This window comes from Cygnus olor, chromosome 1, assembly GCF_009769625.2.
Source record: "Cygnus olor isolate bCygOlo1 chromosome 1, bCygOlo1.pri.v2, whole genome shotgun sequence".
NCBI lineage: Eukaryota > Metazoa > Chordata > Aves > Anseriformes > Anatidae > Cygnus > Cygnus olor.
This window is the reverse complement of record NC_049169.1, coordinates 177,540,502-177,554,889: the sequence shown is the minus strand read 5'-3', so window position 1 is coordinate 177,554,889 and position 14,388 is coordinate 177,540,502. Positions and strand designations below refer to the sequence as shown.

General features: G+C 37.3%; 1 protein-coding gene across 10 annotated transcripts in view; it reads right to left on the bottom strand.

Moving 5' to 3' along the window:
- Positions 1–2,024: 2,024 nt before the first annotated feature.
- AKAP11 (A-kinase anchoring protein 11) overlaps positions 2,025–14,388 on the bottom strand; it is a 43,612-nt gene continuing 31,248 nt past the window's right edge. For all 10 annotated transcript variants that reach the window (XM_040541330.1, XM_040541383.1, XM_040541407.1 and 7 more), the window contains 3 exons: positions 14,071–14,117; positions 12,111–12,271; positions 2,025–7,022 (listed from right to left, as the gene is read on the bottom strand). In XM_040541330.1, the coding sequence (XP_040397264.1) occupies positions 6,876–7,022; positions 12,111–12,271; positions 14,071–14,117 (355 nt within the window). In that variant the 3' untranslated portion in view covers positions 2,025–6,875. The remainder of the gene's footprint in view (positions 7,023–12,110; positions 12,272–14,070; positions 14,118–14,388) is intronic.

The window sequence follows — 14,388 nt, the reverse complement described above, 5'->3', positions numbered from 1 at the left end:
AGGACAGCAGAGTAGGGTCAGGAGAAAAGCAGAGCACAACAGCCATACTACAAGACTGGACGAGGGTCAGAAATAAGTAGAGGCCAGCTACAGCCACAAGGAAAGTGTGGGAGGAGACTTAGACGTTATAGGAGGTGGAGACTACAAAATAGGAGATGGGTAGTAGTGGGCTACAGGTAGATGGCAGAAAAAAAAATACCCCTTTTCTTTCTGGGTATGTCTCATTCCTGCCCAAAGCACTGAAACTTTGGGAACCCAAGTCAAGTGACCCAGTAGGTGTGTTTTTCTTTTGACCATTCTCAATTAAGACCAAAAACACCCACATACACACACACAAAGCTCCTTCACAGGCCTAGAAGCAGCAGCGGTCACTTTTGCAGGACTGAAGGCAACACAGATTATACATTTTGACTACATTTCAGTCATTGTAATTCCCATGGAAAGGTGATGGACTAGATAGCCAGTACCTTGACCACAGACATGGTCTCATACTTGTCATGGTTAGTTCCCTTGCCCCGAGCAGTCACACACTTCGTGGTTTGCCTTAACGGCAGGAGAAGAGACACTTGATTAATCTGGTGTTCAATAAATAACCAGTAAGGCTCAGGGCACATTTCTGTAGCCTTGGCGTGACTCACTTTCCATAGCCACCTTCCAATCAGAGGCTTGGAGCAGTAACCACCAAGAAATTCAGTCACACCAAAAGCTCAGGCTGTAGAGCTAGAGGAAGGTATGAGCAAAGGCAGCAGGAGAAGGGAGTAGTGCACATATTGGGCAAAGACTATGGATTAGCTGGAGACTCAACTCTCTATTTAATAGCCCAGGGTTAAACAAAGTGCATGGATACTGTTCTGTGGTTGAATAAAGCCAGCCAGAGCCAGACTGCTGAAAGAAAGAAAAATAAAGTCCAGGCAGGAAGAAAAAAGCGCAGACTAATCTTCAACATGAGTATCCTCTTCTTTCCCTTCACAAAAATCTCCTTTTTTGTTCCCAAATTTGCCACCCATCTTTTGTGTGTGTGTGCGTGCTTTTGTTTTTTGGCTGCACAGTATTTTAAGTTAAACGTTTACTTGATTAACGTGTATTTTCTACACAGTTGAACCTGAGCCATTACTTAAAGACAAAAATCTTCCAAACACATATGGCAATGAAATAAAAGAAAGCTCCTTTTGGAATTAATCTTGTAAATACTGCACAAACTTCCTTTGAAGAACCATAGCAAAAAACACAGAATCATGGACAGCTGTGCATACTTACTGGTTTAAAAGTAACTTCAGCAAAAGATTCCTTATTCCTGAAATGAAACCCTGCTGGAAATTTAGATTTTTAACGCATAAAACAAAAAAAACAACCAAACAAAAAAAACCATTGTCGCCCATTTGCAGTAATAGCATCTTTAAAACTGTATCAGTGCACAACTTCGGTCAAAACTATTATTTTGGGGGGACGTGACAATATATTCTTCAGTAAATTTCATAAGATATCAAAACATTTGAGGATTTTGAATAAGCCTATGAAACCTTGCATTTCATACATCACATTCATTAACAGGGCATTCCTGCATTTATCAACAAGATTCCAAAGCTGGCTTTTACACTCATTCTCCAAATCCTGTACAATGTGCCAAAGACCAACCTCAGCTCACATGGAAATATCAAGCCAACCTCCCTGGCCTAGCTTTCAGGCAGGATGAGATCGAGCTAAGATTGGATATTGCACCCTACTTACATTGAGATATTACATTTGATTTCTTGCCTAATATCTCCTAACATAATCCATGCAACTGTACTTAATATGACTGGAACTTTGCACTTACCTTTCAACCCAAAGATGGTAAAACAGCATTCTCATATTCCTCCTGGACAGCAATTTAATTCTGTAAGAAGTATGCCATCTACTGATGCACTAGCACTATTTACTATGCCGTTCGTTCTTCAAGTGTCTTCACATAACCACTGACCAAGACCAATCTTAGCTACGTTAGCTGAAAAGTAATAATGAATTTACAAGGAATGACAGATCTCTTGAAGCCAGTGAAATGTTTTATTTTAAGCCACTGCTAAAACGAGAACAAATTTAGTGCAACCTGGAGTTCATAATCTGAAAACTGAATATAGTTATTAAAATGGCAAAACTCATCACCATTATACAGTACAAGACCTTCATATTCATTGAGTACAGTTACATAAACATTTATAGTTATTCAAACTGCTTTTGGTATACAATTGCATCACTAACTGGGCTGTGAATTACCTTAACACTGCACAAATAAGCAGCAGTTCCAGCAAATTATAATAAATTGTAGTATTAAATACTATTCAGACATTACAACAGAACAAAGGCCCTCTAAAACTACAACCCCAGCTATACAACAGGAATGTACAAAGATGGTATAAAATAAAGTGTCTACAGTGGCTGGGCTCTGTACTTGCCTCTTCAGAGCTCAAGTAAAGCAAATGCTTGACAGTAGTGGCTCTTGCTGTAAAGCCGGAATTCTTGCACTAAAATCATTCCTTAATCTTTGCAAATCACCTGTGTAAAACTAATTTTTTGCGCTGGTGACAGTGTTTAGTACTTACTGTGCCCATCTCCAACGATATGTGGCTCTTTATAGAAAAGGTCCCAGACAAGTAGTATTTGAAAATGTTTAAAATCTGGTACCGTTCTGGGGAGACCTAATTAGTCTCGGAATGTGGGTTGCTGGGTTTGTGTGTTGTTTTTTTTTTTAATTTTATTATTTTTTAAAAAGTTTATACAATCTTTTTTAACTCAAGAACGAACATACTATGCAAACTATATTCAAGTATGTGGTATTGACTCCTTTTTCACATCCTCATTTTGAGACAGTAGATCTTTAAGCTTAGCATGTGGATTTGTCTTGTTTTCTATATTTACGCTTTATGCATACTTTTGTATTATTTATGTACTCCATTCTGAATGTTTAAATTTATGTTAAATATGGCCACTTCTATTTGCTAATTTATAGAGGGATGATTTTCAAAGTGCTTTTTCTATAGTATCTTATAAAACATCAAAAGTTCTATTTTTCAGAACACCAAATGTATTTAATGAAGTGTTTAAGAGAGAGTGCCTTATGGAACAGTAACACCATTGAATGTTTTCTTTAAAATTAAATTACTATGTCAGGTTTACCATACAGAAAAATGCAAGAGGAAAGAAACTATACTTCATTATGTGTTTATAAAGTACATTTGTCTGGTTTAAATGGACCAAAACGTGGTCCTCTATGTTCTTACAGTTTTCATTTACACTTCTGTATTTGTGGTCAGGAGTTTTAAATAAACTTAGTAATAGCATTAAGACTCACTTTAGCAAAGAACAGCTGTGTCACTAATTGACAGACAGCGCCAGTTATACACAATCAGAGTAAGGTTTCCCCAACGGTTATTAAAATGATTCAATTATAATAATTTAGCAAGGCTGTTTTAATGCTTTTTCCAATTTCAGTAGCCAAGAAAAGAAGTCAAGGCATCCAGAATACAAGTTTAAAACAATTTGTGTAGAAAATTGTGGGGGTTTTTTTGAAAGTAAAAAATGAAGTATTTTGTAACTTCTCATGTAATTTGGAAGCTGTTACTTTCCTTGCAGGCTAATAAATCAACTTCTTCATTAACACCAATCAATAGAGTTATGCAATGTATTTGATCCAGTCTGAAAAGATGACTCAATTTACAACTATTTTTAGTGCAACTATTGTCTAATTAAGTTCTTGAATAGTTTTAAGTTTTCAAATTTGCACAATCTTCTTCTACCTTTTCACCAGAAAAGGCAATTAAAAAGAAAAACTTCACCAACTTTATAAAATCCAACATACTCAATAAATCAATTAAAAGATGGCTGTTCCTGTTTTTTGTTTGTTTAAGTCCACCTGGACAGCTTTGTACATTTACAATGTCTTCAATACAATTCTCAGCTTGGCTTTTTGAACAAATACAGAAACACTGTACTAGCCCTATTGTATCCTCACGTCATGAAATTTCACTTCAGTTGGAATACCAAAACCCAGAGCAAAAGTTAGTCCAGAGGAACTCTTTAACTTGAAATTCGAAACGTCAAGAAGATCAAATACAAAAAAAAATTGATGCAAGTACATTAAAAGGGAAGATGTTACAGCCAGAGAATGGCTCCAAATTTTTGTCTAGAACAAAGCTGAAAGTCAACATTGTCAAAGGCTACACCTGGAAAAAAAAAAAGGAAAAGGAAAATTTGGGGGAGGGGGAAGAAACAAAGAAATAAATGTGCACAACCGTTCAAGTGTATTTGTCATTAGTCCCATCTTCCACATATAAAAATTAAAACAGCTTTCCCCCCTGTGCTCTAGAGAAAACAGATTCCTGTCACTTAACATCAATTACCTATAACAAGGAAAAAGAGCACAATTTTTTGTTGTTTTTTTTTTGGTCTTTGTCATATGACATATATAGATCTTTCAATCAGTGAAATGATACATGAAGTGAGGTAATAAACTATACGAATAACATGGAATTTTAAGTTAGCAGTAAAAATTTACATTGCAAGTTCATATAGGTGAGATCTAATACATATACAGATACATACACATACCTATGCGTGTGCGCGCGCACATGTGTGAACACACATTTGCTTAATATAAATCTTTAACTCAGTTTGAAAGGTAAACTCTGAGATCCAAGACAGGGTCCCTTTTGAAATCCAGATGACAAATGAAGACTAAAACAAACCAGGTCTCTATAAAAAGACCTTCAATGACTAGCGGAATACCTTCCTGACACACAAAAACATTGCAAGAAAAGTGCTCTTGAGACTACCAGTGTGACACCTTAGAGTAATTTAGCAGAGCAGGAGGAATCGGTTGTCCACATTGCACTAAAATTCATGAACAGATTTAGAGACTTCATTTCTTTTCATTTAGGATCCAACCCTGAAACTCATACAACATACCAACAGTGTATTTCCCTGTGACAAAGCCATTAAGATTCTGTTGCTCATCCAAAACAAGCAAAACTCCATGATTCTCTTGCAAGTGATTTGAATTTTGAGGTGGCAGCCTTGTAATTACTAGCATGTGTCTTTTTCTAAACAAAGGATGTATAAACAAACAAAACCCAAAAAGCACTTTCAAACCACAGGATAAAGATCCAGATTTTCCTTCAGATAGGAATGCAAGTCAGCAGCACTAGTAAGAAACATGATTAGATTTGCTAAAACGACTTGATTAACAGTGCCTTGAAAAAAAATCAGCAAAGGTAGTTAAGAAAAATGAAAAATCATTTTTCAACAAATTTCTCCTTTATGTTTTAATTAGCTTTCCTTGCTAACATTTAAGTGCTCAAAATGTAGCAAGTCTCTTCATTACTGACAAGAAAACTCATATATGGAAGGTAAGAGATAAAGAATTAGACTGGTCAAATAGATGACCAAAATTCTCAGAGGAAAAAGATTCTATGTGCCACTTTTAACATATCTGTGTGTGAGGCTGTCCTGGTTTTGGCTTGGATAGAGTTAATTTTCTTCATAGAGTTTCACAGGGTGCTATGTTTTGGTTTTCTGATGAAAACAATGTTGATAACACACTGATGTTTTTGCTGTTGCAAAGCAGTGCTTACACAGAGCCCAGAACTTTTCAGCCCCTCATGCTGCCCTGACAGTGAGCAGGCTGGGGATGCACAAGGAGCTGGGAGAGGACACAGCCAGGACAGCTGACCCCAACTGGCCAGAGGGATATTCCATGCTATATAGATGACATAACGCTCAGGAATAAAGCTGGGGGAAAGGCAGCAAGGGGGGGATTTGGAGTCATGGCGTTTATCCTCCCAAGCAACTATTACACATGATGGAACCCTGCTTTGTTGGAAATGGCTGAACACCTGCCTGCTGATGGGTAGTACTGAATTCCTTATTTTGCTTTGTTTGCGAGTGCAACTTTACTTTACTTTTTAAGCTGTCTTTATTTCAGCCCACAAGTTCTCACACTTTCACCTTTCCAATTCTCCCCACCATCCCGCTGAGGGGGAAGTGAGCAAGCAGCTGTGGGGTGCTTATCTGCCTACTGGGGTTAAACCACAACAGAGACCAACAAACAAATTCTTCAGACTCAAAATTAATGTCTGTTGAAGTGTTCGCATACAAGAAGCTTCAGGAAGAAATTTAACAATTCAAACTTGATTGGCAAGATTCGGGAAACTTTGCCGAAGTTTTTATCAAATTATGCTCAGCTGCCCACTCTGCCCTTCCACCACAAGTTATCAGTTCTCTGGTCAACAAAAGGGAACATGTATTTGCACCTCAATTTCAGAGCAGACTCTCACATCTTTATATGCAGTTAAACCTGATAAAGGCAGCTATGAAGCCAGACTGTACTAAAGGTCTGCTTGGACAAGTCACAATTTTCCTCCTGGTAATTCTGCCCTTGGGCACTAAACACCTGGCCAAGATTGGTAATTTTTACCATCGTCTGCAGTAGGATTTTTTGGAACAGATTTTTCTAGAATATAGTCCTACTGCAAATACAGCACACACAAACGGGAAAGAGAGCTATCCTGGTACAGCAGGAATCCTGAATATCATGCCTGAGACTGTCTCCTCTGAACTACTGTCATGGACAAGGTATTTTTTCATAACTATTTCAATGGTCTGAACACAGCAGTAAATACAAGTTATGCATGGGTGGACAATATCGATTATGGACTGAATAAACATACCATGTGCACAGTATCACAAAGCACAGCACAGCTATTTTGACTTTCACCTCAGTCTTTTAAATGCTGACAATTACCTGAACATTCATTAATTGGATTTTACATTACATATCTGTGTTCTTCCTATCTCCTTTTCAAAGAGGAATGAAGCGAAGAGCGTTGCATCTTTGTACTTCTTCAGGCATTTTCCAGTAGCCACCCAGCCAAAGACTTATTTAGAGCTTGCTCTCCATCAGACACCTTCTCTATCATTTCACAGTACTTCAACACTGCTTGCAAGAGATCTCCCACTTTCCAATCCCTTTCTCGCAGTCTTCTAGAAAGCTAAAGGGGGACAGGGAACACAAAATATTTTGACCAGCACATCCTGATCAGCAGTTACAAAAGTTATTCTTGAAACATTAGCTCATAAGAGATCAGTTGTAACAAGTTAATCATTATTCCCACATCTATAAAAACAAAAACTTCCTCAAGGATCAAGCACTTTACTTTTGGGCAGTTTTCACTAAAATTTCTTCTGGAGGGAGTGCCATTTTCAAATGATGTGGTGCCACAGGTATGAGGGCTGTGGTTCATCAAGACTGCAGAAAACAGGAAATTCTGAACACAAGATTAAGACATTTGCCACCCCTCCCATGCCAATAACGCACATATAAAAAGACAAAACTCAGTCTTAATAAAAGGATGTGGATTTTCCTTTCACAACATATAGTGTGGTTTGGGTGGTACAGATGCTACCCTCAACGGAAACAGCGTCTTCAGAGCTGGGAAATTATAGCATCTTATGGAAGAGGAAAAGGTGAGGGTTATGTTAAACTACCACTTGGGAACAGAGATCGGCGGAGCTGAAAACATTTTTTTCACCCAGGAATCCAAGCAAGAAACTTCCTTTACTGATGTGTCAAGATTAGCTATGTATGGAAGAAAGCCAATACTAAGACACAATGAATTTGTCAGTTTGCCTAGAAGCAAAAAAATCTTTTAGTTTAAAATATATATATTCTTGGTAGCTTTCAGCATAACCATCAATGCTGCGTTTAATAAAGACAATTTAGACATTCACCTTACTTATTCTTTGGAACAGTAGGATTTTATTGCTTTTTATAGTCCTTACTATGATATTCTATAAATTACGTTTTCAAAAGTCATAAACAGTAGTCAGTGATATAGCTTCCACAGCTACCAAATGAAATATTCATAGTGTTGTTTTCTTCTTTTCTCCAAGACCTGTCAGACTGAAATATGTAAATTCTAGGAAAGAAGTGAAGACGACGACAACTTCTCCCTGGTTCTTCACCTAGGTGATATTCCGACCGCAACAAGGCAGGCGATGGAACTGGCAGGAATAGTGTGGACAGTGAACATTTTAGTCTGTATTTTTAGTTATACATGCTTTTAGGACTGGCTTGCGTACAAAACAGTTAGCTTCCTGAGCAAGCATTAATTTGAATGAGCAAAAAAGACCCCTCTAATCTTGAATATATCCTGAAAACAAACTTTTTTCAGTTAAAAAACGCATTCTACATATAAATTCTTTATATAAAAAGAGACTGAACTCTGACGTTATTTCTGTGAATTATTTGTAAAAATTAAAATACAGCACAGGAAACAAGAGTTTAATAGTCTACAATGGGCAATTTTATAAATGGTTTATAAAAGGATAGTAATTTTTCTTATGCCAGAGAGGTTTGGCTAAAGTCCAAAGACCTCCTTAAGCAAATACAGCGTAAAGTTTCTGCCTAAAGAAAAAGATATCATCATGGTAAGATGAGAGCTGGCACATGGCTTCGCTTATCTTTCTGTTTTAATTGAAATCAAAGTTTAATCCCACTATTTCTTTTTGACTGATGTTTCCTACTGTCACACAAATGAAACAACTGAGTTTACTCAAAATGGACACCAGAAATCCTACAACAGCTAGATACACTCTGATTAAAAATTGTGTGTTTTCGAGGCACTTGCATATCCATGCTGTTGAGGCTTCCTAAAAGGAAAAAAGAGACCTATCTACTCTAATTTACCAGCTTCTTGTGCTAGCTCCTAACCAAAGTATTTTGTTTCACACACAGGTAATTAACTTTTCTGCCTTATTGAGCATAATATGAACCCTTAAGAGTTCATATCCCGTTTCAGCTAGTAATACCTTGCCTGATATATACTAGTAGTACTTTTATCTTTCACACAGCCACATCACATCAGTGGCTCATTATCCTGCTCTAATCAAACGTATGGCTTTCTTCCCTTCCAGAATCCCTCAACTGTTTATGGTGAAAATTGTTTTCAATGTGATCTAAAAAGTCCAGGTTCATTCCTTATATAACTGAGGTACCTTACCAAAACAGCTATGAGATGATCAAAAAACCCCATAGCTGGGAAAGAGATTGTATGTAGAGGTCAGTTTAGTTTTCTGCTGTGCTGCAGTGCCCTCTGGAGGTGCCTGTCTAGCTTTACTAGTGACAGAACTGAGAATGACTACTAATTTAAGAACCTCAATTTGGGTCAAAGATCACCAGGATCAGCCTGGGACTAACTATAAGACTTCTTATATTGTACTGCTAAATATCTCATTTTTATTATTATAATCCTGAAAGAACAGAGAGACCTTTCTAAAGGACCTTCTTATTAAAGTTACAAGCGCCCTTTCAGAAAGTTTTCATTATTCAAATTTATAAGCTGACAAATCTTTTAAATACACTTTAATTTCAAAAACTGATCAAGTGATGTTGTATGCATCCTACTCTTTCCTATAACAGACTATTCAGAGACAGTGCTCTGAGAATTCTGTACTTTCCTTCAAACCCTACAAAACAGTGAAAGATGCTGAGCCTGACTGACAATAACAGGAGGTGTTCTGGGGTTTGGCAATTCAGCCCAGACATAAACAAGTCTGTAGACAGACTGTGATACACATTACAACTGGGAAATGGGACAGAATAAAAGCCAGGTAACCTTTCTCTGCCCCAAAAAGGAAAATCAGTATTTCAATTCATTTTTACATAACTGCAGTTAGAGAACTAAAAATTAATATGTAAAACCAAGTGAATCAATTATTAAAAAAACAAACATTTTCAGGATTGCACTATTGCCTGTCTGAAGATCCTATGTTTTTATTTTTTAAGGGTTAATTCAGTATCATTTTATTACTTGTGTCAGGTAACAGAATATTACTTTTTTTTTATTATTATTATTTTTAAAGTAGTATACACACAGCAGATGCTTATTTTCCAGAGCGCTCTTTTCAGTATATTCTCTTATTAGGGTAGCTAGAATGGTTTCCAGATACACAACAAGCTACTAGTAGTATCTTTCCTAGGTGTTTTTAGAGGTTAGTTCAAATAGTGACTTGGCAGATTACAAAGTTACAATGCTAAGAGCTTGCAGAAGAATTAGAAATAGTTCTAAGCCAAACATGCCAACCTCCAGAAAAGGAGCATAGGGGACGTATTTCACCTTGCCCAAAAATATTTCCCAGATTTCTGGGTTATTTTAAATAAGAATACAAAAGTTGGGCAGATTAGAACCTCATGAAGATCAGCAAGGAGAAGTGCAGAGCCCTGCAGCTGGGGAGGAACAACCCAGGCACCAGGACAGGCTGGGAGCCACCCAGCTGGGAAGCAGCTCTGCAGCGAAGGACCTGGGTGGGGGTCCCTGGTGGACACCAAGCTCAGCGTGAGCCAGCAATGAGCCCTTGCTACAAAGAAGGCTGATGGCATCCTGGGCTGACTTAGGCTAATTATTGCCAGCAGGTCGAGAGAGGTGAACATTCCCCTCTATTCACCACTGGTGAGGGCCCCCCTGCAAGTTCCAGCCCACCCACTAAGATACAGATACATAGACATTCTGTAAGAAGTTCAACAGCCACCAAGATGAGTAAAGGGCTGGAGTATCTCTTCTGTGAGGACAGGCTGAGGGAGTTGGGACCATTCAGCCTGGAAAAGACAGGACTGGGGGTGGATCTATAAATCCCTGAATGGAGGGTGCAAAGGGGCCACCTCCAGGCTCTTTTCAGTGGTGCCCAGTGGCAGGACAAGAGGCAACAAGCACAAAACTGGCAGACAGCAGGTTCCCTCTGAACATCACGAAGCACTTCTGTGCTGTGCAGGTGACAGAGCACTTGCACAGGTTGCCCAGAGAGGTTGTAGAGCCTCCCTCCTTGGAGATCTTCAAAAGCCACCTGGATGTGGTCCTGTGTACCCTGCTCTGGGTGTCCCTGCTTGAGCAGAGGGGAAGTCGGACCAGAAAGCCTCCAGAAGTCCCTGACAACCTCAGCCCTGATGTGGTTCTGTGCCTTAGCACTCCCAGGATCACATGCATATACCACACAGTTACATACACAAAAAAGAAAGCCAGCATTATTTTCTGGACTTTCTACAGCTAGAAAGGGAGAAGCCAGTCTTAGGAAAAAATTATTAAATACCTACTAATGGCATCATGTTAACTTTTCCACACAGTACCAGGTCACAAAATAAAAACAGTTGGTAAGTTATCATTCCTATCAACCTCATGCAGGTGTTGTCTCTAATGCTGTTTAGTTAGCCTTTCAGTAGCTGGGCAAAGTTGAATTAATTCCTTGGTAGAAGATTAAAAAAATAGGTAATACGTAGCAAATGCTGGATTATCATGCACAGTTTGGTTTGTTATCACATGAAGGAATAAATTTTATGATCCATAGGAATACAAAGTTTCTATCACACTTCTGATGGAAATATTCTCAGGTCAGTAGGTATGCCAAAATTTTGGCCTTTTCCTACGAAATGCAAATTCCTGAAGCTTCTCTAATTCTTTTACCTTCAGCTTTCTCTTTGGTCACATAAAATTCAATCTCTAAAACCAAAACAAAGGCACCTAAAATGAAACAGTCTTACTGAGCCTTCTTAATAGCTTTGATTGCACCTGCTTCCAGAATAAAAACATACATAGTACTTAATTAGAATCTAAATTTCATTCTGGTAAGAAAATGTGCATTTGCTGGCATAAAACCTGAGACAGCACATCAGAACATAACATTACAGATCTATTTGCATAAGCAAATTCTCAGAAATGAGAAGTTTCAAATTAGAAGTTTCAATTTATAGTCATTTACACGCTAAGTTTAAAAAAGTGCTTGAAAAAGTACATTTTTGAGTGAACTAAAATGCTCTAATTGTACCTTCCTCAGAGTAAGCCAAGGAAAACAACTTGTGAAACAAGATAACTCAGCTTTGATTAATGCTGTTTTATTTACGGTACATGCACAGACTAAACAGCCTGTTCCACTTTGACCTATCAGGATTTAAATAATGATTTTCCTCACCAGCAAATGCCTTGTTGTTTTTGATTGGAAAAGCTCAATGACTGATGTAGCAAATAAAAACGAAGCAAATCCTGCTTTCACCACCTCTCCCCCAGTGTCCACCAAACCAAAGTACTTACAAGGACAAATTCTCCTGCAGCAGTGTCATGAAAGTGAATATCGGACACGTCTGTTTCAGAAGCTGCCAGCCACTGGAGTGTTGCTCTGAGCTGGGGGTCCACTAGATTTGGTTCCAGATCAATATTTACTATGGCTAAAGTCTTTTTTACTTGCTCCAAACCTAACATTAAAAATAAAGTCATTAAATCTACAGGTTCAAATTGTTTCAAAAAGTCTCTGTAGTTCATTGATTAGACTATTATCTGAAATACATTAATACAGACAGACAGTATGAAGGGCAAAATTTTACAACTGAATACAAACATATGAGTATTAAAAGGAATCTAAGCTTTAATGCATGTTCCAAATGACAAGGAACTGAATTTAATACAGCCTTTCAAACTGAACAGTAGTAGTCTCACATCCTTCAGTTATTTCAGTTTTCCAGCTGCTGTTTTTGCTCTGCCTTCATCTAATAAATTTTCTAGTTTGCATTTCACAACTCCTTCCTGTATAAAGCTAATCAGATTGCCTGAGTTTTTCCAAACTATAGTGCTGTTCTAACTGTTTCAACCAAGTTCATACCGTTGAAGTACATACGGTATTCACTCCTAACCAGGGAAGTTAAGCAAAGTAACTGTCAACATAACTGTGTTTTTGGTGAATAACAAAGCATTTGTCTAGGAGTCCCAAAATCTAATACATTTATAGGAGAAAGAAACACTTAAAAAAAAATTAGTGATACTTACTCCATGGGAAGCACTGCAGTAACACATCACTAGGAAATTTTGACATGTTTCTTAGTTTTATAAAATAAACGTACATTTGAGAATGACAAGACTTTGTGTCAAATCATTTGAGAAACAAGATACAGTCAGCTCTGACAAAGCCAGACCTTCTAGGTATTGACATGATTAGATATCAAGCCCTATTTTACCCAAGCAATTTGATCATTTGAGATGCTTTTTTTTTTTTTAATTAGTCAGGAACAAAAAAAAGCAATAGTATACTGACAGCCTAGATGAAACCTACAGAACAGAAAATATTAATTGTAATTAATTTTTGAGGATAGTGACACTCAATGATTCAGTTAAATCTCCTTAGTACCTCACAGGAAGATCTAATTTACAGAAAAAAAAGTCAAGAAACATGGTTTAAATCAGTACAGTCTTCCAGAAGCTTAAAATACACATATAATCACACACCTTTCTGCTTATGTCATAATCATTTGAAGACATGCAATGTGACTCAACAACCTCTGTAAACAGGTGGCAGAAGTTTCTTGAAACCATTTCATCCTCCGACTATACCAAAAACAATGAAAACCTCTGTAATAATTTACTTTAACATCAGCCTCATACTGAGAAACCAAAACACAGAAGGCACTGTGTATTCACTTGAGTTAACAACCTTTTGCACTTAATCTGAGACTGGAACCAGTGCAAAGTTCTCTAAGAACAAAGAAGCTGTAACAGGAGTCCGGACAGACCCTATTTTGTATTTCACTAAGAAAAAGATTCAATACATTTGCTAGAATGCCTAGTTTTTTACATTGTTTCTCATAAACATTTTTCAAAGCTTAATATGGTCAGTTTGAACGACTTTTTCAATGTTTCAAACAGTCGTGCAGATGCATTGCCATCACTCCTTATCATATATTTCACAAAGAAGATATGCTATGCATATAAATTTACACTTTCAAGAAAGCAATCAATGTTCACTACCATACATTAAATATGTGTTATCTGAAAATGAGAGACTAGCATTTCTCAAAGGCTGAATTAACAAGTGCGTTAACAAGTGTTTGCGGAGTATTAGTCTACGAATATATTCCAACGCTTGACTGAGATGTAATACGATCAATATGGATAACAGGGTTGTAATTTTGTTTTAAAGATTACAAAAGCAAAGAATAAACAAAAATAACTGATGTCAAGTGCACAGGCTAAGAACAGCAGTGTATGTTGGAATTGACATTACCTTCTACAGCATCCTTGGTGTCTTCATCCTTATCGTCCGTTCCATCACTGTATTTTTAAAATATAACAAAAATATTAATATATGCACAATAAATATAGTCAATCTTAAGATTGTAATGAAGGTTAAACAGTAAAGGACAGGAAGATCATAGAAGAATTAAGAAATGACGATGAAAAGAAGCTTTGCTTCTCACACCATTTCATGTTGGAAATAGATTTGTCATCAAGTTCATGAGATTTGCTCTTAGGGGAAAAGAGGAAAGGAGAAACATGAGAAGAGACCTTTTAAAATAAGATGAAAACTTGTTGATTTTAATTA